At 35.9% G+C, this 25,367-nt stretch overlaps 1 protein-coding gene across 4 annotated transcripts in view; it reads right to left on the bottom strand.

Moving 5' to 3' along the window:
* The window catches only part of OTOG (otogelin), a 147,324-nt gene that overhangs the window by 107,727 nt on the left and 14,230 nt on the right, over positions 1–25,367 (bottom strand). For 3 of the 4 annotated variants that reach the window (XM_021525661.2, XM_085580146.1, XM_085580147.1), the window contains exons 12-23: positions 24,834–24,959; positions 23,580–23,688; positions 22,712–22,758; positions 22,106–22,251; positions 17,555–17,687; positions 16,398–16,575; positions 14,451–14,575; positions 13,507–13,719; positions 11,755–11,920; positions 11,167–11,241; positions 8,653–8,696; positions 7,999–8,152 (exon numbers count right to left, since the gene is read on the bottom strand). In XM_021525661.2, the coding sequence (XP_021381336.2) occupies positions 7,999–8,152; positions 8,653–8,696; positions 11,167–11,241; positions 11,755–11,920; positions 13,507–13,719; positions 14,451–14,575; positions 16,398–16,575; positions 17,555–17,687; positions 22,106–22,251; positions 22,712–22,758; positions 23,580–23,688; positions 24,834–24,959 (1,516 nt within the window). The other variant, XM_085580148.1, reaches the window with a different exon arrangement.

Below are 25,367 nucleotides of genomic sequence, written 5' to 3'. Positions count from 1 at the left end.
GAGATTTTCATTATATCATAGCTAACCATATGCATAGCTGTTCACAGTTCAAGATTAATGCTATGAATTTGCGTGTATACAGAACTCCTAGACAAGCAGATAAAAATGGAAAACTGTTAAAGAAAAAAGAAAGTGAAAAAGATTGCTGTTATAGAGAAAGAACAGAGGAATTCTTGCCCAGAAAGACTAAATAGAGCAACCATTTCTAATTTTAAAGTAAAATGTTTGTGGCTTTTTGATAATATTCAGAAAACCTGAAATTAGATAAAGAGACAGAGACATCTCAAGCAGATTCTACAAATAAAGGTCATGAAATACACCGGAAGCATTGATCTATTTTATTAAATAAGCTAACATTTTACTGAGCCCAGGAAAGTTGCACTTCTTCTAAAAACCAATTCATTTTATTATAAATATTGTCATGCTATTGGATAAGCAAAGCCATACCAGTATGGGACCTGAGAGTCCAATAACAGATAGAACAGCTGTGATGACAAATCCATCTCTCAAATGAAAGCTGTGAAACTTGAACTCTTGACAAGCTGCAGCAGTGTCTTTCACTCCAACTGCTGCAGCTCCAAGTTGTTTTGATCCTGCCCCATTCCATACAACACAAGAATCCAGAGCAGCTAATTTGCCAGTTCCATTGTAAAAGGAATCCTTAAAGGCACCATGGAGTCTAGGGTTATCCTTGTTTCTAATGTTTGAAATGTATTCACAAATAAACAGTCTCTTCAAATAATACTTTTGGGCAGACAATTTTTTTTTTTTTTTCATGAAGGTAAGTTTGTTTGGTATCCCAGTACCTCACTGTAGCAATACAAATTTTGTACAGGTTTTTTTTGTGTTCCTAACAGATTCATTGCTCCTGATGTTTAGCACTGTTATTTAGGCAAGATATGGCACTATGGACAAGATGTGACAGGTGTGAGGCACATCCATGACAAACAGGGTACCAACAATGTTCTGTTTCCCTGCTAGCCAAAAGGAAACATTTCATTACTGAATTTATTACAAGACATTATATTTGCTCATATTAATGAGCTGGTAATTAGTAACATTTGTATTTTACTAATTAAATTGTACAGATTTGTAATTTGTATTTGACTTAGACTTCAGTGTGTTATGTATCAGACAGAAATTTACATCTCTGTAAGGCTTATGAACGGAAATGTGCAGAACACCATAAACCCTCCTCCCCCATTAAACTGAAAAACTAATTTTCCTCCAGGGTAGCTGAAGTGTTCTCTGTAATCCATACTTATTTCAAGCATTGTGTCACTTGGAGACAATCAACTGTGAGACTGAAATTCCCACTGGTTTAAAGCTGCTCAGAACTGAACAGGGCACATTCAGACACAAAGAGATCACACTGACAAGGTAACACTAAATGCAGGTTTTTCCTCATGTTATTACACTGGATTTAAAAAAAAAAAAAAGTGATAACAGCTTTCTCTCTTGTAAAGCCAAGCAAATGGATAGATTTCAATGATCTAAGAATTCACCACAAATACCCTACAGAGAGGCCTTGCACTGCTCCTCTTTGAAGTATCAGACATTTTTCGTGATGCTTATACTCACTGTCCAGCCTACAATGAGCTGCAAAGGCCCACTTCCCAAAGGATGACTGTCTCACTTCAGCCTGCTGAGCATTCCCTTTCTTTATTATCTCATTATTATCTAGAGCTTTCTTCATTCACACCTACAGAAATATGTAAATAATCTTGGTAAAGGCACCATTAGAAGTATTGTTGTCCATGACTCAAACACTTCTTTGCTTCTGCAAAGATCCCAAATCTGTACCAAAACAGTAAAATCTCTCTCCCAGCTTCCAGCAGGGCAGTTTTCAATAGTCTGTGCCTTGCACAAGCTCTTGCCTTGCTCTCCTGCAACAGCCTAACATCAACTGATTTATGCACCCACAAGTACTTTTGCTGCAACATGAAATTTGCTCTCTGAAGATTTCACAGATCGTCCTACAAAGGCCTGTAATAGAGTTTAAGGGAAGTAAAAAATGAACAAAATAAACAGAAAACAAGATAAATTTTGAGAGAAAAATCCAACAGTAGTAACATTACTGTAGTACCTAATGCCTTCATCCACTCACAGTCTCAACAGGGAAAGTTAATATATTCTGGCTGTTTTCTGTTTCATTTGGGTAGCTCCTTAAAATCTCTTCTTCCTCTTTCCACTGGTTCATTATACCAAAATATTAAGTAATTCTGTAGAATGCTTGAAGGTTTTCATTATTCTCATCTTTCTGTGTTACCAAATTATTTTGATGCTTTCACTGAGATAGTCAGTTTCTTTTGCAGCTTCACACAGGACTGGAATCTTTCCTGCAATCAGCTCTACCACCAGTACCAGAATTTCAGAAAGTAACTCTGAACATAATGGAAGTCTTCCTTTGAACTAGGTGACAGAGTTCAATATTTCTCTTAAAAACAAGTCAGAAAGCAGAAAGTCATATGAAAAGGTGCTCCAGAACCTGAATGATACTGCTGCAGTTTTACAGTCAATTAATTCAAATACAGAGGAAAAAAAAAATAGATATTTATTTGCAGTTGGTATAAACTATAACATGGGAAACAAGAAGGTTTGTAAGAATTGCAAGAGAAAATAAGGAACTCAAAAATATTTTAAGGAAATTTGCAAGTCTGAAAAACAGGCAAGTATGGAAAAGAACTAGATGGTCTTGCAAGGGCACGGCAATAGATGTTTTCTTTGGAAATGAGCTCCTGCACATTTAGCATGCTGTGTCTACTGCCATCAGAAGTAGAAACCAGCATAAAACCTGGTGTGGATAAATATTGGTTCCTGAAACACCCAAACACAGGAACATTGATGCAGTCTTTGTAAGAGAATTGTATTTTCCTGAGGAAATAGTCAAGTGCATAGCCATGATGGTGTCCCTATGGGGCTAATCCTTATTTGTCTGGAAAACATTAGATCTCTACAGACCTCTCTGAAGCTCTGCCTAAACTAAAAGATTAAAAATACTTAGCCTGATAACAGCAGCAAGGCCATCCAGAAGTGGAAGGTTTGGACAGAAAACAGGTTTTATTTTCACACTGATAATAATAGTAAATTCTGATTTTAAACTGAGAAGCAGTAGGTCTTCTGAAAAATTATACTAAACATGCACCAAAAGCACAGGATTTTTATTTAATCTAAGGAGGCTTAATTTAATACATAACATGGTCAATGTAATTATATTAGTAAAAAGTAGTTTTCTAAAAATATTTGAAACTCATCTGTATTCTTCCCATCTTAATTTTTCATTAATAGAGTTGTTTGTCCATAGGAACATTCATAAAACAACATTAACTGTTTTCTTCGTGAAAATTAGAAACTTATGAGTTTTCTTTTTTTTTAATAAAACCTTCCAAGAATGTGTTTCAGCTTATGTGTCACTTGATACATACCACAGAAATACAATGATAATGGAGACAGTTTTAGAAGGAAAATCTGGTATGATATTCCTTAAAGACTCCATTGCAATTACAGGATATTACAGTTTTCAATTTACTAACTCTTTATTCATCTATTTTATGGGAGCAATATGTGATAAAAAAAAAAAAAAGAGAAAGCCATAAAAATTCTAATTATGTTAAATTTCCAAAAATTCAGTAAAGTCAAGTTTTTAGCACAAAATATATACTTCTGTGTCATAAATAATAAGTTGCATCTAGAGTGTGGGGGTGGGAGAAAGGACTGTCTTTGTTTTTCCTAAATGTACATAAGAAAAAATTTGTCAGGCATTTTTCTTAAAAAGGTGGCCCATATAGTTGCAAACAATTAAACATATAGTGCAAGGAAAAAAGAAAACTACAATACAGTTGCCTTGTTCTTGAGATTCAAACACTCACAGGCCATAAAAATAAATACACCTACTTGGAATTATGGAACACACTATGTTCTTAGTTACTTAGTTACTCTTAAGTGATGTTCCTTTCTTTTTAAGATCAGTCTGTTGACACTCAATAAAACATCAAGTTGGGCATTGGATGTTGCTGAACAATGAGAAACTGAGTGACCTGGATTTACAGATAACTACTGCTAACAGCCAGCTGAGAATTAACTTTTTATTCTCTTGCAGTACTAACATTGAGAGGGAAATAAAAAAAAGTCAGTGAAACAAGGAGAAAATTACAGTCAGTTTTATAAGCATGATTAGGAAGAGAAGTCTGGCTACGATTTAGAGTTCAAAAAAAGTAGTAACGAAAATTTTGAAACTGAAGTTTCAAAATACTGCAAAGTCAGCAGACACTGCTTGATCTAGGTTAACTGCATAATGGTTGGTTTAACAGCTTTACAGAGGGAACAAAAACACAGAAGGGAAAAATTATGAATATCTAATAGGTAGATGTGACAGAAGCAATAAAACACATTAGTAATTGCATTTGGGACAATATGTATTTCAAGCTATTGACATAACTCTCAGAATTTGTATTTATTATTCATATTTAGAAGATGGTGGGTCTTGGTTTTTCCAACAAGAAGGAATTATTATGAAATAGACATGAAAAATGCTAAATATTTCAGCTAATGGAAATATGAAGGGATAACATGATCTAAAATAAACACTGATGTATGTCATTAAACAATCTGAGTCAGTCCACACGAAAGCACCTATATTCAAAAATCTGGCAGGGCTCTTGTCAGAATTATAAAACCATTTAGGTTGGAAAATACCTCTAAGCTAATTAAATCCAACCACTTAATACCCCCACAAAACTATACATATTGCAAATACAGCACAAATTTTATGCTGTACACTCTATAAAGTACAGATCAGTTAAATCCAACTCATGCTGCAGTCAAAGCATAAAATCCTGTCAATGAGGGAAGTGGGAAAACACGAGTAATTCCTTCAGGAAAATGTCTGCTTTTCTTGACAGCAACACTGAGAGCAGGCTGTAAGCAACAAGGAATAGAAACTGTTTTGGAGATCATTACTGGTCTGACTGGAAACCATGGAAAACCAATGGAAGAGGAAAGGAACAAACCAGCATATGTCCATTTGAAGCAAATGTCACACAGCATCCAGAAATGTAGAAAGCTACTTCTGTTTATTCCCCTCCTTCTCCTTCACTCTTCTGCAGCCTGATTAAGGATTCTGTCTCCATGTCAAATCATGCACATTTGTTATCATTAAGGAGGAAAAAGAATTTGATTCATAGAAACCCAGAAGCAGAAATTGTAATTCAAATATTGTACTTGAAAAATATGCACTGATAGTGTATTACATATTTTTTTGAAAAGCAACATAGAAATATAGAACATTTCCCTTTAAATGGTGACAGATGAAAACCAGTAAGAAAAAATATAAATAAAATCTTAAAAATTACTTAATATGTCAGGCAAAGTAGGGTGAATCAATATTAGGAAGTGAGTTTCAGGAGAATTAATGTTTGATTTCAACAGCTTCTAAAATAGACAGAAAGTATATCATCAATTTTTGTACCATAAAAACTGTAACCCATAGAATGATCTCCTGTAAATTTAGATATTTACTTAAGCATGGTTACTTGCATCTGATTTACTCACTGCAGAGGAAAAAGAATGAAGCACAGCTGCACTGTAAGCACAAAAAAAAGAAGTAATGCTAGAAGTAGTGAAGTATTTGAAAGAATATTTCAGCTTTCACATACTAGAAAAATGCACTGCAAAACAAAAATGTCACACCCTTGAAATCTTAACATAATTTCTGTGAAAAGATGTTATTTCCTTCTGTGATAAGAGGTTTTTTTTTTTTTTTTTTTGTTAAGCACCTTTCAGGGTATCATTGAGGAATAATCACCCCGCAAAACAGATCAGAAAGCTTCTTCCTCCTCAAAAAATGTACCTTCCTAAACAGGTTTCTTAGTTGTGACATATTCCTGTACTTCACTCACTTTTGAAACTATTTTACCTAAGTCAACTAATCAAACACATTAACTGATTTCATTGCTACTTAAATCAGCTTAGCTTACATGTAATTAACCAAGAAAAACCGATGCAAGATCTCAAGCAGGAACAAAAGCATGAATAAAGGAATGAAACTTATTATTTCAGGTAAAGGACTAATGTTAAGATCAAAGAAATTCCATGACTGTTTTACCCTTTTAAAGTGGACAATGTCACCTCAGTTTTCTATTTCACCAGTAAGAACTGATAGCCTAGAGAAGGCATTTCCAAGCTGCATAAATTCACAGTGCATTTGAATCCTGCACTGCTTGAAAGGACATGAACACAGGATGAGGTACTGTATAAAGGTGGTGGTATTTTACCTAATTTTCTCTTCCAAAAATTTAATTTAAAAATTTTCGTGCTGTACTGGCTCTGACTTTAAATTGCTCAATCTGCAGCATGAATTATTGTAGTGCAAATTTAGTGACTGACTTAAAGCATTAGGGCTCTTCATATTCAGTTTCTATCCAGCTTCTATCAAATGAATCTCTTACTAAAAACTCCTAAACAATTAAGATTCATTATCTCAATAAAAAACCTGCATAGTTAATACACAGCATAAGTCTCTTGCTTTTCCAGAAGCATACCAGAAAACCACACACCTTTAGGATCATCTTAATTTTTCCTAAAGCAACCTCAAATAAAAAAAAACATATAAGCAATATAGGACACCTAGAGCTGAATATTTAAAAGACACCAATTTTGACAAGTTGGTAAGTGACTTAGTAGATTTCTACTTCATCAGTAGAGACTGACATTCCTAATTCAAACCTTAGGCTTGTAATACTGTTTCCTAGCTCTGCCTTAAGCAGCACTGAGGGTAAAATCCCAAAACACAAAAAAAGTCCTCAAAAAGAAACCCAATACAAAAACAAACAAAAAAACCCAACAAAACAAAACCTAATAATTTTGTGCTAGTATCTCTACAGGCAATATACTGTAGAAAAGAATACAGTTTGCCAAAATTACAATAAAGACAAATCATCTTAATTTTGTTTTTTTGTCCTTAGGAAATCATAACACTTTGCATCTTACTACCATATAGAGTTTTAGGATCACCAATGCTTTACACTGATTCTTCCAATGCTAAAAAAATCCCCAAACCGTTTACAGTCTAGACCTAAATTCCATCAGGAAGCAGTAGAGATCACAAGCTCAGAGGTTATGCACAGCAAAATAGAGAATATAGTGTTGCTGAAGGTAGCCTTGAAGTGCCAGCCTGGTCCAAGAGGGTGAATTTTTGCAATTCTGAAAATATCTGCCTCCAGTTAATTTCCAATTCTGCCTTAATACTTTTCAGTATGGTCCCATAGTGTGAGTTCCATTAATTACAGGTTCCATTTAATATCAACCATTTCACATTTCATGTTTCTGAGTATTAAAATAAAATCCAAAAATCCTGAGTAGCAATATTTTATCATGAGATAGAAATATCTACACATCACTCAGCATGAGTGCACAGATGTCAGCTGAGCTGTTTCAACAGTTCAAATTATTTCAGAGTTATAACACCAAAAAACGTCAGGCTATGTGCTTAAGAAATTGAATTCCATCAAGACTAGCATAACTTAAACACATTGTTATTTTTATAATCCAAATTCTCTCAACAATACAGTGCTTGATTCAAAAACAGCTCATCTGTACATTATCAGCATAAATCCCCAAGACTTAAAAGATCCTTTTGAAGGAAAAAGTACTGAAATTTATGCCTGTGAATAAATAAACTTATCCCCCTCAGCCAAATATTGAAATAAGAAGTTAAATATTTGGAAAAAAATCTAGATAAAAATTATTCTACTGTAACAACACAGATTGAATAAAATTATTTCATTGCCATTTCTGTATTCTTGGTTTTTTGATCATATTATTATGAAGTATTTAGCTCCACTTGTCACTTGGTTTAACATTTATTACTACTTTAACAGCCAGTATTGTGGGGTAAGCCTTCACAAGTTTGATGCTCAGCCTTGGAGATCTCAAATGGTACAGGTAGGATTCATTGATCATGTTTTTGGCACCAGAAGATGCAGATCTGTCTGTACTCACCCTGGTGGGCAGACACAACCTGACACACAAGGAAGGTGTGCTGGGAAGGTGAGGTTTAGCAGCTGATTCTCACAAGTCCTCTCTCTGCTGAGCTCAGGATCCACTTGTGGATTGCTGCAGTTAATATAAATCTGTCCAACTGGGCAGCTGTGTGCTGGGGGGAAAATTGACAAATGCTTTATTCTTCACACCTGAAATTTTGTATTCTGTAAATGTGTGCTATAAGGATTTGTAACATAACAATTATGGATGTGAAATATGGATGGAAATAATAACATCCAGCAATACTAGTAACATTTAGTTGCCTCTCCTCATATTACTTGAGGCAAAGTTAATCTTTGTTTGCCCTACTGAAAATCTGCTGTTTATCATGCAGCTAAGCTTATCTGCATTAGCATGTAAAACAAAAAAATTAGTGTTTTAAAGTTCTAGGGGGGGGAAAAGTTGTTCAGATCTAACAGTATTTTGAATAGTAGGCTGCTAAAAAAACAGAAGTATTACTGTCAAACACACAAATAGATAATTATGGATCACCTCCCAGAAGTTAGTGCAATGTGTACAAATTATCTTCTAGTTCAGAAAAGGGGTTCCACCAAGACTGGAGAAAATTTATTCATTGGGCTTGAAGTATCTTTTCCCTCTCTCTTCACTCACCTGTTATGCTGTTATCACAGTTCATTACGCCATTCCTGCAATGGCTGCAATAGAAATACACAAAGATGTACTGAGAGCCAGGAAGATCTAAAACATTTATATATTCAATTTAGCAATGCAGAAAAAGTCAATATAAAATAATTTTATAAATGTTTGCGCTGAACATTATAACTGTGGATAAAGAGTGCATTGTCTTAACTCATGAAGAACATTAGTTAAACTCCAAACTTTTGCTTTATGCATAATGTTATTAGGAGTTAAGATGCATGGACTGACAAAAACACTCATACACAAACATGCCCCCATACTGCTCCCCAAAACATATTTTCCCTGCATGAAACTGTTCAAAGCTGTGCAAAACTCAGCCTAACAGGATACTGTATGCAGGGAAGCACTGAGAAAACTTACACTGTCTGCTCCTTTCTAGTTTGAGCCAAAATAGTCCTGTACTTTTCTAAAATGGTAGCAGCTCCTATTGCAGCTCATTGTCAGGGAAAACTGTGGCAGTGCTGGCTGGGTTTCAGGCCCTGGTCTTCACTAAAGAACCTGAGGCTATGAAATCCAGCACTATTTTCCCATTCTTTTGCAATGGCTAAAACATCTCCAGGACTCCTATGGGTGGTCAGCAGATTCAGAATCAAATTCTGTATGTGCTACAGCCTCCCTGTGAACACATTTGGAGTTGTGTATGGATCCCAACGCCCTCCAGGAAAAGCACTCAAGGACTGCACAGAATCACTCGGGTGAGAGGAAAAGGAGTACCAAAGGGAGCTGAGAGGGAGGCAACTCAAAGGCTGGTATAACATCAAGAAAAATATTTTAAAGAACTTGTTGAAAGAAAGAGAGTAGAAAAGCTATTCCATAGAGAAAAAAATCCAGTATGAAAGTGGGAAGTTTCAAAAATGAAGCAATTAAGAGGAATATAGGATGGAGAGAATATAATAAAGATGGTCATTGTTTCTAATAGAAAGTGACAGAAAAAGAAAGACTTAATTACATAGTACTTTTTTTCCAGTTCATCCATACATGTATTCCTACATGATTCCTAATGTATTGCTTAGCACAAGGCAATTCACAGGAGCTGACAGTCTGTACCTCTACATATGAAAGCCCTGCCTCTCAACAGATCTGTATATAGCCTTTTAAAATCACCTCCATCAAAAATTGTGACTAGATGGAAGACACAGATCTCTAATTCCAGCTAAAATTGAAGTAATTATAAACTAGTAGATTTTAATTTTATTCACGAACAAGCTGCCAGATTCCAAGCAAATCCACTGATATCAACATAACAAGGATTTTTGTCTACAGCAATTTTTTAAAAACTACATTTTTGGACCATCACATGATCTGCATTCAACCATATATCCATCACATGGGTCAGCAAAATTAGCTGAACTAGACCTTTGAGGAGGAGGATTAAAGATCTACCAGGAGTAGCCCCTTCTCTTGGCTGCCAGGGCTGTTTGGCACATTTTGTAAACATAAACACCTTGGGAGGGCAGGCAACAGTGCACCCAGCCTTTGCAGGGCCTCATATGCACAGTGGGTTGCCTGGCACACTCCAGGGAATCTGCCCTAAGGTAAAAAAATAAGCTAACTTGGTAAGTAAGATATCAATTGGTAATAGCCAGTATTTATGGACTGCTGACAAGAAGTTTGTGTGTGCTTGCTAAGTGCCCACACTGCAATGGGAGTCTGACAACACCAACCTCTAATGTGGCCTCTGTAACAAACTAAAGAACTACACTGATCTGCCACGGACATGATTTGGTTTGCTCTGCTTTTAATTAAGTGCTGTAGCAACTGATACGGGCAGTCAGAGCTCAGATATTATTTCTGAAAGCTTGTTATTTCCCGAGCTTGTCATCCACATTACTTAACCTTCTCCAGACAGAAATAACTGTTGAAAAGGACGCAGCTGGCAGGAGCCAGGATCACCTAACAAACTTTCTTCTTCGACATCATGACTGTGATGATGCAAATGGAAGAGCAAGAGGACAAGAACAAATGCCAAATGTAAGGAACAATAACAGAGATGCTTATTTATCATTGGCTGAAGCTTTTTGTGTTGTTTCTTAGTTGATAAAAGCCACGTTGCTCTTTTACAATGATTCCATACTAGTGGAAGACAGATTCTTAATTCTTCATAAATGGATTTAAAATCTGGTAAAGGGAAGGAGAATAACAATGAAGATCTATGGACAGTCAGGAAGTGTCCGTGCTTTTCTGGAGCTGTCCACATTAGTATGAATATAAGAAATTAGTGTGGCTTTTCTTTCTGTTTTGCACTTCAATGTATTTCATTACAAAACACAGCAGCCTGGAAAGCCTAATCTCTAAAGGATTTTTGTCAAACACAGAGAAAACTGATGCAGGTTTATTCTGTAGATTTCATTTAAAAATAACTAAAACAACAAAAAGAAAACCCAACAAACTAGACAAAATTTTTTGATACAGCTCTTAAAAATATGACACAATTTAGTCATGTGAAAACACAATTTTGTATCTTACCATTTGCCTAAAGATGTCATAGCATTTTCTCCAGGGGGATAGTCAATTCCTTGAAAATAGCATGGGCACTCATTTCTGGAATAGAGGAAAAACATGTAATTGATTAACCCAAACTGAAAAAAAGAAGATAAATTCCCATTGATTTAATTGCTGTTCAAATTTCAGTTGCTTTGTTTGCTTTGGTGAGGGCTTTTTGGTTAGCTGATGGTTTTGTAGTTGCTCGGGGGGTTTTGTTTTTTTTTTTAATGCAAAAAATTGATCTCAATACTGCCATGTAACTCAAGAACACTTCAAACTAAATCAGTAGGAAAATGGAAGCTTATGTTTTGTATCTTTTATATGCCAAAAACTAGACAGAAAGTAGCAGTTAAGAGGCACTGATGATGTTGGATGAGTGGCCATGTTATAGAAAAGCCATTTTTTGAACAACACAGACATCAGTTCTGTAGAATTCTGAGACCCTGTCAAGTTTACAGATCTGTATCATCTACAAGGGTACAAGATAATTAGTTTTCCACTCTGACTTGCAAATGTGGTGGTCTGAAACCACCCGGTGAGTGTGGCTATCAGAACCACAACTTCACCCACCTCTGCACGCATCGCTCGGTCCTGGCATCCAAATACATTCCAGAGGGACAAGCACAGCCTTCAACGCAATCACTGCTGCATGTCTCTGGCACAGACAGTGCCTGGCAGGTTCTGCCACAGGTAGATACACAAGTACTGTACTCCTTTGTGTCTCCACATGAAAGAGCTGTCCAAACGAAACAAATCTCTCAAATTACGGTGCAAGAGACTCAAGGACCTCCCAACAGTTTTCTGATAAACATCGCCATTCCTCTGTTCCCAATCACATTAAATTCCACTAAAATTGCTATCTTGGCACTATGCTGTGTAAACTACACAGATGTAAATCCACAGTAATAACAAGTGCAATGAGTCTGTGCAATTAATCCAGATTTACACTGTGGAAACCTAACAGCTGAAGCTTTTTTGCCTCTAACTCTGAAAACATTTGGTAGTTGTGCATGGGCTTTTGGAAATGCACAGCACCTTAAAAGAAAAATCTTAAAAACTTCAAATAAAGCACGTATACGTTGTACAACATCATATTACATTTTCTTTTATATATATTTGTTTCTTATTAAAACTCTACTAAAAAAACACTGAAGCTCTTGAAATACTAACAGCCTCACACATTTTAAATGATACAAGCATGACTTTTAAAATATACTGTAAGAAAACTATCCTTGTTTCCAAAAAAGTAAAATAAAAATCAAATGTCTTGAATGATTCATTCAATCACAAGTGTACACAGCCATTCATGACCTAATAAATACAAACAAGGCAGCCTTGTCAAATACACATACAGATATTCCAGCTTGAGATGCTTAAGCTGGACCAACTTAATCTTCTTTATCATGCATTAAAACACATATTATTACATGGTGTGATGACAACTGATAAATGTTAAGTTCTTGAATGCTCCTTAGAAAAGACTCTGAGACTTGTTTGTAGAGCCAGACCTACATCAGGGGTGTCAGTTTCAGGTTGTTTGACAGGGTTTCCAATTCCATATTTTTTAAAAAATGTATGTGAGGTCCCAACATGCCCTATCAATATCTTTTGCATTACAAACATTTAATATACACTAAAGAATTTAATATTATCCTTTGCTTGTGAGGATTTACAGAGTAGTTAACAGACATCACCTTTATCTATAAAGATACATATATTCTATAATCTTCTATTAATTTTAAACTAAATAACAATACCAAGTTTCAACACTTGCTTCAGCACTTTGTGTATTTCAGTGTCACTGACAGTAAAAGAATAAGCCAAGAGATTGTCAGACAGCAGAAGCTGACAATAATCCAACAAAAACTGCTAAATACTATCTTCTTCATCATACTATCAGTCTAATTTAAAGAATTAGATAAACCTAGCATCTACAAGGAAATGAAATCTATTCATGCAGTTCATTAATAATATCTATATGGTATGAGATATGCAATGTCATATAATAAGGACTGATCTATTTTCAATTCTGCATACATTTGAAGCCCTCTGACTACTTAAAAAAGTATTTATAATGTTTCCTAAGTCAAAGAACTACAGAAAAGAAATTATAAGGGAAGAATCCTGTAAAAACACTGGTACTAATTCTGTCTAGACAGAAAATTCTTTAAAAAAAGAACAAAAATAACCTTGCTGTGCAAAAGGTCACACTAGAATTAATCCTTCTCTCATTTAAAAGATTGTATTGATTTAATTTTATTTGCTGATTGTCTACAAAGTCCTCAGGCAGTAAGTATTTATTAGAAGAGACAGGAAACTCACCACAATCTGGGACAGCTCCTCTGAAATCTACTACAATTCCAAACCTTCGGCAGTGATGAGCGTAATGGGCCAGAGCAGAGCAAAAACAAGTCTGTCCACATTTGCAAGTGTCTCTTCTGCACTGCTCAAAATAGGGAACAGGACTCAAATAGGGGTAGCATGGAGCAAAAAGATCTTTCGTAAGGATGCTACAAGCTTCCGCTGCATAAGAGGCTACACAAATAACAGATTAAAAACTGTTTCAGTGAGGGAGTTTAAGAAGACTCGGAACAAAAAGTGTCTTTTATACAATGCAACCAATCATGGTTATATACTACTGCCACATCAATCTCTTTGATATCTATACAGCTGTACAGAAGGACTAAAATTTATTGTCCCAGTCTGTTACCATGAATGCAGCTTTTTAGCACTTTGTATTGTGTAAATACCCAAAAGACAAGTGATGTTATAGCAGGAGACATGACTATTCCCTAGCACTGCTGAAATCACAGGCAAACCTTAATATTCTACCTCTGTGTCTTTACAACTGTTTAGTGTCTAATACAAGAAGTGGTAGGAATTGGGAAATAGATGTAACTGATGACTTGGTGACTGTCTGTGGTCCTCATAGCATCAGCTACCTGCATATTATCCCAAGTGGATATTCCCTTTCAGCTAATTCTATACCCTGGCAGTGTGTAAGCATCTTTCTCCTTCCAATTTTCTTCCATAGTAGACACCTAAATCAAGTATTTAGGTTTTTTTCAGCATTCTTAAAAATGAATACTACAATAGTTTTGAGTCTCCATCTTAACTAGCAGCATCACCAATCCAAGACATTCTACCAAACTTTAGTGCATATCTAAATTAACACAGTGTAACTGCGAACAAGAAACTAGGAAAATGGGCACAGATGTATTAAGTGGAAATGCATTTGTCAGTAAGAATTTGCCCTCACTGCCCACCTGCCTGCAGATGAACATCACACGGATCCACCTGAGAACTATCATGCACGAGAACACACACTGATGAAGTTTTCCATGTGTTTCCAAACAGCTCTGGAGTGCTCTCTGTTACTCCGACTGGAGATCTTTTGCAAAGCAGAAGTCAATCAGAAAAGATACAGTGAATTTGCAGAATGATCTCAGTTCTTACACCCTCTGATTCAAGCTCCTCTTTCACTATTCCATATCCTCGTTCACTTGCCTGTAAAACTGTAATCATAAGTTTCCAGACTCATATTTTCATATTTTAGCAGATAGAGGCCCAAACAAAAAAAAAAAAAAAACAAAAAAACAAACAAAAAAAAAAAAAAAAAAAAAAAAAAAAGAGGATATCCTCTAGAGACTTTATAAGGAAGAAAATATCAAAACTGACCAAATTCCATCCTTATAAGAGAGCAGGAAGCATCACTGTCCTGATAGTCTGAACTCTCTTATTTGTCCTTTTGGTTCCTTAGTGATATCCAATCCATTTTTAATCTCCCCTCGACCTATAGTTTCCTGTCTGCTGCTGTCTTCCCAAGGTCTTTATTTATAGGAAAAAGAAAAAAACCCAAGCTTCCAGGAATATAATTGCAAAAGCAACTGAAGAGACACCTATGAGCCCTAGGTAGTGGAAGCTGAATGATAAAGACTTTGATCAAAATTACCAAGGCACAGTACTGTTGTACAGAGAGAATGATCAAAACTGTGCATTTAAATATGAAGAGCTATACTTGAGGGAAAAGATGGCACGAGGCACACAGTCAGGAGTATTGCCACTGCTAAAGCAGCTGGGAATTGAGGTGCTGCGAAAGACACCACTGCCTATGGCAAGTCTCCCAAATCTGCTCTGGATCAGGTTGTTTGTGTTTATACCAAGATGCCTTGATATCACAGTTTGTGCCATGTCTGAGAATAATTTGTAAGTCCCCAGGTTTAAGGGCTGATTTTACATATATAACTATTGTGCAGGTTCTCATTTGTGGGAGAGCAATCCAAAGACTGTCATCAAAAGTAAGCTACAAAACTACATGTAAAACAGAAATATTTTAAGTACCTTTACATAAATAATATCTCTTCATTGAGCTGGTTCCCATGTATTTCTTAGTCTCATTATAAATAATAATCTGATAATGCTTTTTAATCTGTAACATAGAAACTTTCCAAAATTCCACTGGTATATTTGTGTATCTGTCTTTTTAAATGGGAACTATAATGGAAAGCTTTTCCATTTTTCAATTATTTTTGAGTTAGAAAAATTGCAGCTGTTCTGAAAGCATAAAATTCTTCTATTATTTTTTTTATCCTCTTGTGTCCTAGATTTGTGTTCTTCTCCCAGCTCCATTAGGCTACTCTAATCCACTAGAAGCCAGTTTGTTCTTTAGTGTCTGTGAGACATATGTTGCAGAGAAAATGGGCAACCAGCAGCTTTGGCTCTGGTGCTTGGGCAGCTCTGCATCACAGCAAAGGGAAGCCCAGGCAGCAGCCAGTTCATGTTGCTGGTCTGCAGGCACTGAACAATGGAGGCTCTGTCAGAGACAGCAGATTAGGGCTCCGAGGAGAAAATAGGAGCTGGAAAGCTGTCTACAAAGCTTTTGTAGACAGTCTTGCATGGAGGCAGAAAGTTCTGTTTATAGGCCACTCTATTTTGGACATTTTTCTGGTAAAATAGCCCTTGTGCATCATATATATTTCACCAAAATTTTATATTAAAATATTTCAAGCAAAACCAGGCTTGATATCCTGTAGCTAAAGCTACCAACTTTTTTTGTTAGCAAACAGAACCCTACTATCTATCTCACTAATAAAAAAACTTCAAAATAAATTATTCTTGGTATCTATCCTTTCAGCTTCAGTACACACTTGATCCATCACTCTAACTACAGATATTCATATAGTGGCAGACAGAAATCTTGGAGCTCTGCATACAAAAAATCATCCTCTGTGTTTCCATTGAAGGTTCCACAAAGGCCCACGGTGTCGTCCTTCCATCGTTCATCCACTTGAAGGTAAAGCCTCAGTCCTTCCCTGTCATAGAGGATCTGTAATCCAACCTGTGTCTTTACTTGCAGAAATACAGAGGACAGTTTCCGTATTTCAAATAAGTCTGGGGAGTAAAAATAGAGATTGTTCAAAGGCAAGGGAAACCTGCTTGAAATTTACATTTTGTTTCTTGTCATGTCACTGATGTTGGTTTGTATCACTTTTATCTAAGTTTTTTTTTTTCTATTAAGGCTCTATTTTCCCCCTAAACATTGATTTCTCATGAAATGTTATATTGATTCAAACATTAGGAACCAAACAAGGAACTTGAGACTCACCACATGTTTAAAAAATGCATTGAGAATTCACTGAAATATCCACAAAGGTAGACTAAATGAAATAAATGTAAAAATATAAACATTTCAGAACATTTTTTATAGACAAGCTAATCCTAAAACCAGGAACAGGATTCCTATGTTAAAACATTTTTTGTGAAATTCCCAAAGAGCCAAGGCCTTGCAAGCATCAAATCTATTAATGATTTGCATATAAAACCCTCATTAAAGATAACACTAAATCTCACAGACATCTATACCTATGCAGAGTGCCAGACATATTCTGGACAGAGAGATTTAAAAGCTCAAAGCAAAAAGAAACAAAAATAATTTTTTGTCTGAAATTCTGTAGCTCATCTCTAAGGGGCAGAAGGGTCCTTTCTGCCTAAATTTATGTGAACTGCTTACAAAAACAGGAGAAGAAATTACTCAATTCAAGTATCAGAGGAAAGAATTTCTCCTCAGGCAAGAACTAAAAAACCTTGCAAATGTGAGGGATGGCATTTTGACTTGTTATAATAAACAAAATTTTAATGTAAGAAACAACTAGCCTAATGCAGATACTGCACAATTCCTTCCATTAGTGCAAAAAGTTCACCAAAAGTTAATTTGTGAAGCATTTCATAAGAAATAACAATATTATCACTAAAACACGCCTTTTAATTTCAGTACGTTAGCAATACTGACAGTTTGACAACGTGTATAAATGTAATTGAAATATTGCTCTAGTGTTTGACAAGAGTTATATGGTCATGTATTACTCCTTACCATCTGCATAAGGCAGGTTAATTTTGTACTGGTCATAGATCAAAACATCTCCTGAATGAGTCAGGGTCACTTGTCTCTTGGGGTCCTGCTTAAGAACAAGGCTGACAGATTGGATACATGATCCATCCTGGTTCTGCAAGTGAGAGAAAGAAAATAAGAAAAGTTATACTTAGTGGGGATAGAAAAGTTTAAGATTATACCCTGCTTCTTAGCAGAGTGAACTTATAAAATGTGCATCTTTACAGCTAAGAAAAATCAGTATCCTGAACGATTTCCTATATGTGTTTAATAAAGACATTAACATGCTATGAAAAATCAGCACAGAAGTGGGGTTTGGAAAGAAAAATTTAAAAAATCCTTGGATAGCTCACTACCAAGACACACAATTCCTGAGACACCCTGAGTTGATGCTCACTAACAATGCTGCACTATCTACAAAGCAGTGCAGCAAACTCCAGATTTGTACTTTAATGTGTTCTGTTACATCCAGGTTCTTCTAAAGCATATTTTAAGATATACATTTTTTTTAAAGCAAACATTAAGGAAAAACAGAAACATCTTTTGTATCATTATTTAAAACAACACTTAACAGCACATCATTTCTGAGGGGAGTTGTAGAATAGAGCATGCTCATAAGCTCTGTGGATCAAGAAAGGCATCATGTAATACCACAATATCCACCTGACTCAGCTTGCTTATTGTTGCTACCATTGCTTATTCTTCTTTGCATTTCACTTCTCCAAGTCAAAATGTTACATAGAAAAACACATGAGTATGAATACTGTGTTGCAGTCCGGATGAAGCATTATTTTAAAAAATCCTAGACTGATCCTGTTTACTTTTTTTACACCCACATTCTTCCGTGAAACTTAATTTTCAACAGTACCAAAAGCAGTTAATTAACTGAGATTTCACAACAAATACACCTCCATTAAGTAAAATGGAAACAAGTCAGAGAGGTGATTAACAGAATTCAGTTACAATCAAAATTTTCAGGACAGGACTTCCACTTTCCAGAGTAACTACAGGTACCTCGGCTTCCAATGTCAATATGGAAAGAATGCTTGTTAAAGATGTACATTAATTTTCTTAACAGGATTAATTTGATCACTATTTTTTTTAAAAAAAAGTAATGTTCTATCAAAGAGAAGCAGGCACGGAGGTGCATCAAGAGATGACCTAAAATTATAAAAATAACTGGAGATGTTTCATCAGCTCAACCAGCTCTCCTGGAGTGACAGTGAAGACAGACATCTGCCTCGTGAAATTATGTGCTTGCTGGTTCTCCTCTTTGCTAAGAAATTAGGTTTCTGTGCATTTCATTCACAATGGCTACAAATGGACAGTATTGTGAAGGTAAAAATTAAAAAATGGCAGGTGGCACGAAGAGCAGAGGAGAACCAAGAAAACAACCCTCCATAGTATATACATTAGTACACAGTATCAACAAAAGCTTTATTATTCCTTCAGGCTTAAACTGAAGGAGAAATTCTGCCTGACAATTGTTCTCTGTTCCAATAGACTGTTTCTTTCACAGCACAGCCCCTGCCAGCTTTTGGCAAGTGTTTTCACAGGAATGGCCATTTCTCTCACTAGATGCTTTAAAAAAAAAAAATTCTATATTGAGAAGACCTTCTCATCATGCAAACTACAAAGCCAGTAAGGCTGTCACCTGAAACTCAGATAAGGTTAAGCTGTGCTGATCACTTGACTGATTCTCCTTCCAGAAAGTGCTTAAACAAAATTTCACATCGTTTTGAAATAACTTGTTGCCTGATGACTGTTTATGTCACCAACTCTAAGGCTCGGTATGACTGGATTCTTTGTGATTCAGAAAGCTAAAATCTCCCCAGGTATTTTCTTTCCACATTTTCTAGTCTGCTTGAATGAGATAGGAGTGATAAGGTTTTTTTAAAGAAGCACATAAAATCTCAAACCATCAAGAAATATGAGATTCCACATTACAAATCTTTTAGCTTCCCATTTCAATTCATTAATTTTAATAAATGGGTAAAAAAAGATAATGGAGGGTGCCTAGGGAACTGAAAAGCAGCTCCTCTGCCAAGAGGTACCAGCTGGTTGATAATTAGACACTTGAATAGCTGCACTGAAGCCCCACATTCTTGCATTATACTACAAAAACTGTTCTCACTACCCTCTTACCACCTGTACACTGATAATTAAATCAGCAGCACGTAGCCCTGGGACATATCCCATAATCCTCTGATTACTCACCTGATTGTTAACATCCAGAATGCTTTACTCAGACCTCTGTAAAATCCATACCTGTTAGGACTGATCAGTTACCTTTGTTAAAGGCTGAGTGAAGTATGGAGCTGAACATGCAGTAAAAGCCAAGAGAATATGGTTTTTTCACCTACAAGCCACCTGGACACAGAGACACCTTAAGCAAAGTCATCAAGTCAGGCTGAAGAAGAATGCAAGAGTTACTGCAGGGCACTGCACAGTCTCAGCAGTGAGGCAGAAAGCCAATTAGCTTGGTTATTCCTTTCCCCAACAAAAATTAATCAGACAACTAAACCAAAAAGCATAAATCTGTTTTGTCCACAGAGAGAAGTGTTCCTAACACAAGGGAATGAGACACACAGACATGCTCTGCCCATTACCACAGCAGATACTTGTGCTGTTGATGGGCTTTCCCATAAAAAACTTGTCAGGCTGCAAGGTACCCTGTTGTGAGTCACTTTGGCCTCAACTCTCCTTTGATAAAAAAAGCTGCCTAGACAGTTTCTCTGGGGGTTTCCTTTGCTTTTCTTCCTTGATATAGTACAGCTACAATACACAGCCACCTTTCTCAAGCTTCTTGGACTCTGCAAAATTCTAAGACTATGACACCAACTGAATGGATGCATGCTTATGTTTTGTTTCACAGCTATTCTTTTTATTTTTTAATTGAGGTGATACTAATTTAATCAGCTCCTCAGGATTCCAAGGTTATCACAGAATGAAGCCAGCCCAACTTACTAAAATAAAACCAAGCTAACTAAAATATTCACTTGAAGTGGGGAATTGTAACAGCAACAAAATACATTTTGAACAGCCTCAATCTTCCTAGAAACTGGAAGTACTAGCAGGATCACAAGAATAATGCACACAGAGGTTAAAATCTAGAAGTTTTTAAAAAATGTGCATTCCTTGCTAACATTTCATTTCACAGCACTCATTATAACACTTCTATCTCACAGAGCTAAAGGCTCTAAAGTTTAGTGTTATACAGCAATTTTATTTGCTACCCAGGAATCCATTTTTTCAATAGTGGCAACTTCTAGACCCTGTCACATACATCACCTTTATCCTGATATGGTTCTCCTAGGAATCACAGAAGAGATTTATTTGTGGATCACCAAATTTCAAAATATATTTGGTCCCTATTCAGTTAAGCTATATTTCTTACCTTCCAACTTCTACCACTGAGATGAGGGGACTCCCTTCACTCACTCTCCTATCTCTTACCTGGATTGCAAATAAATAATTTCTATTATAATGAACTTGTCACTGCAAATTTATTCTAGGTTTCTACTTAAGTCTTTTCTGTCACCCAGAGAAGTAGGTTAAAATGCAGAAATAGAAAAGTACCAGAAATAGAAAAGTACTAGAAATAGAAATATGCCTTTAGAAAATGTAACATGACAACTTATATAACCATTTCATTTCCCCATGGAAATCTCAAGTGCATTAACAATAGAAACTGCAGAGAAGAACAACTCCAGTCTTTAATACAAAAGGACTTACAGAATCATACATTTACTTAGAACACAAAAGAAAACTAATGTAGTTACCTCCACAGAAGTACAAAGCAATGGCACAAAATCTGATTTACGTCAATTATATATTAATGTGGGCCTAACATATATAGATAGTCTATAATTACAGCAAAGGCACATTTAAGGCTATATACATTTCAAATACCTGTACAGTTGCTTCTAAATAAAAATTATTACACAAGGCCATTGGAGACAGAACATAAATCAGGCCAAGATACAAACTCTCTCCTACTGCAAGTCCAGGAGCTTGGTAATCATGACTTTAATACAAATATGGGCCAAATCCTGCATGCACATGTAGAACTCAGACAGTGAGAAAAGCCTGATTCCAGAAAATATCCAAGTTCAGCCACCTGCACTTCCCATACCATGTATGTATTTTTAGGACCTATTCTACCTTGACATAACTCCCTGAAAAATATAAGCCCTATCGAGACTTAAAAAAATTAAACTGTAGTCAAAAACCTCACCAGTGTTCCACACCTCACACATAATTTTATAACCATGCTCAGAAATGCACATACAAAGTAAAGGAAAGAATGGGTCTTGGACATAAGGCAGACAACATATTTGGTGATGCTTGTGTACAGCTTCAGAAACTTTCAAATATAAAATAAAACCACCTTTTGAATTATCTTTACTAGCACCATTAGTATCAGCTATACACATGCACAAGCTTGTAGCTTACTTTTCTTTGAATGCTTTTTTTCCCTCAGTTAATAGACCCTTCAGGATATAAAGGTTACGAGAGGACTGCAAGTCCTACCTGCCCACAAGGAGCATTCTGCAAGGATATGGTGAACGTTCCAGACGTGCGGCTCTTTGCCAGGATGTACTGGCAGGTGGCTTGGAACGTGTATCTGCGCCCATCAAAGGTCATGAAATGAGTGTCTCCTGAAACTGAGCATTCAGCTGAAAAACATCATAAATAATGCACCTAAATCTCTAGTAAAACCAGCATATTCTCCACAGTTATTGCTCCTGTACAGCTCATACACTCTGATGCATTCTATAACTTATAAAATTCTATTTATATTACAACCAGGTATTAGGAACCTAAACTTTTCCTTGCTTTTGTTATGGAGATCCTACCTGATGCCCAGCCAAGATGCCTGAACAACTCCTCCCCCAGAAGGAGGCAATAGTACCTGTCATCTCTATATTATGGATATTTGATTTGTGGCTCTTAAAACTGGTTTTCAGAAACATTAACACATTTAACTGATAAGCCAAGCCATTTTAATATTTAATCTACTGAGTGTGTAGATTGAAATAAAAATGCAAATTATATCATGAAACATCATGTTAACATCTAAAAGTAATATTTAATGAAGAATGAACTTATCAAAAGGTATTCAATACTTGAGCATACCTGGACATGTAAAATTTGTACAGATCCACTTTCCTCCACTGCAGGTGCTGAAATCAAAACAAAAAGTTTTCATATTTTTATTCTGTGAATTATACAAAGCTGTCCCTCAGCCATTCTTCCTGCAATCCTTCTCTATGGAATGAGCACCAAGTGTCTTGAGTCTTACAAAAGGCTACAACAGAGTTAGCTCTGTCTCTATGGCTGGGAGCTTGTCATGAGGACATGATCATGTGAAAATTCATCCATCCACCCAGTGTCACTATGTCTTTTTAGCTCCTTAATAACCATTAGAAAAGTTAAGGATTAATAACAGTGAGAAGAATAAACACAAGCCATTTGAATCTTATCACTTTTATAAGAGTTGTTGGGGGCAGGGGGGAAAGTTGCACATCTGCAAGCTCATTAATTTTCTTCAGTTAAGGTGATCCAATAAAAGGCACTTTCTCTTCCTACAAATTTTACTTTCCAATTCATAAAATTCACTTAAATTCCAAAACAGCAGCTTAATGTCATAATTACATTTTTATGTCCGAGTGAGACACTGCAAACAGGAGATAAAGTCAGCCTAGTTCTCCTGTTAAGATTTTGAATTCTAGATTCTTTTTATTTTTAAGGGAGAGTCCAAAGTGAAAAACAGCACTAAATATTACAGTATTCTCTGCAATATTTGGCATTTTCTCTTCTTCCACATTAATAGTTTAATAGTTTATCTTTACTTTAATGGCAAAACATACACAGAATAGAATTTTTTTTAATGCAGAAACAGTACTTCTCAAGTTTATCCAATTTCTAACTGAAATAGGCCTTGAAGAAGCTGTTTCATATGATCATTAAAAGATTTGGTTCACAATGTAGTAAGAAATGTTACCAGTTATTACATTCTTCATAAACCACTGAACCCATTTCAAAGAAACTTCCATGGTAGTCACAAGGACAGTCCATAGGCTTGACACACAATTCATTTTCATAAATTAAGCCTAGAAGAAATAAAGAAACAAGAAAAAAGTGCAATATCCATGACAATGGCTGACAGAGTACTAACAATTATATTCAGAACCAACACCAATGGGCATTTCTGTATAATGAATCTCTAGATTATTTGTTAGTAATTTTTACCAAAAGAAGTGCATTTGAACTATGTTACATAAATTTTATTATAGGGATCATGTCACTAAATTTCCTGAGATACAGTAAACACAGTGATAATAACATATTTAATTACTGGGTGAGAGGGAAAGAAAACCACATACACACAAAATTACAAACCCAAGCATACAGGCCATGGTGCTGTGAGTACCTTTGGCTTATTTTTTAACACATTTACAAATCTTTGCCTATATGGTCCTCAATTTACTGATTTTTCCCTTTTTTCCTTATTACTATAATTATTATTTTCTTACCAGAGGACCAGAAAAAATAAAAGGTTTTACCAAACCATAATTTATGACAAATATTATTAAACTTATAAGTAATCAGGGTACATATAAGAGGAAGAACTTGAAGATCCATTTTATAACTCTATTTGTCCTCTTTTAGATAGAATCCTGTACTCAACAGAAGCCAGTAACTAGGAAAAAACTGGGTATCAACATCTACTTTGGTGATGCGGGCAAAGTTTTACTACAGACCACACTGCTAAGTACCTGACTTCCCAGAATCGTACAACAATCTAAAAACCTCATTATCAAAACCTGTTCCTGGCCACAGGAATGAGTTTTATCTGTGTCATGGTTTTGAGCTTTTCTGAGCACCCCAACCAGGAAAAAAAAAATAAAACAAAAAACCCCAAGACACCACAATAATCCTCCCCCAACCAACAAGAAACAATCAGCAACCACCACAATCAGGAGGATACCTCCTCTGTAACAGAGCAAACCCTGTTTTTCACTGAAATTGTGTAACTCTACAGCTAGAATGTGGATCTAAGCTAAATCCTATTCCTACTTTTTACAGGGATGAAAAGGCTCCTGTCAGTAAGGAAAAGAAGGTCAGTTACCTGCACTGTTGGCACTCAGTTTATAAAGAGTTCCTGCTTTTAATCTAGTCAGATCAGAGAGGGACATAGCCTTGGGGAGGAGCAATCTGTATAGAATCAGGTGTGTGGCTGAGGAGCAGAACTCACCATCTGGGCAGTAGCAGCCATCAATGCAGTGAAGCTCACTGCCAATGCACTGGGGTTGCTGGTGACATGAAACAGGGCAGCAGTTGATGCATTCACTGTAGGTCAAGGGTTCAGCACAGGTAATGGCTGAATTACAGAAACAGGCAGAGAAATGAAAAGGTGTAGAGCTACTATTTTCTGGCATGTCAGTGAGCATCTGTTCTCTAGATAAACACTGTCTAAAACATTGGCTTTCCTAACACACAGAATTGGTACATATTCACATTCTCTCCATTAAAGGTGCATTAAGAAGGAATAATCTTAAATCACATTTTCTGACAGCAGAGCTATTTAGATTCTCAGACCACCATCAGAAGCAGTCTGGGCACCCATTAAGAGATTTTTTTGGAACCACAGTGGAAATCTTCTGTCATGGATGACAAAGTAGTTTTGGTCCTGTGTATCAGGCAGGCAACCAAATTAGATAACCTCTTTCAAACTTACATTATGTGACCTGTAAAATGAAGTCTTATACAAGTGCAATTTAAACTTATT

The sequence above is a fragment of the Lonchura striata genome, chromosome 5 (assembly GCF_050655825.1).
Source record: "Lonchura striata isolate lonStrDom1 chromosome 5, ASM5065582v1, whole genome shotgun sequence".
NCBI classification, from domain to species: domain Eukaryota; kingdom Metazoa; phylum Chordata; class Aves; order Passeriformes; family Estrildidae; genus Lonchura; species Lonchura striata.
This window is presented reverse-complemented; position numbering and strand designations above follow the sequence as displayed.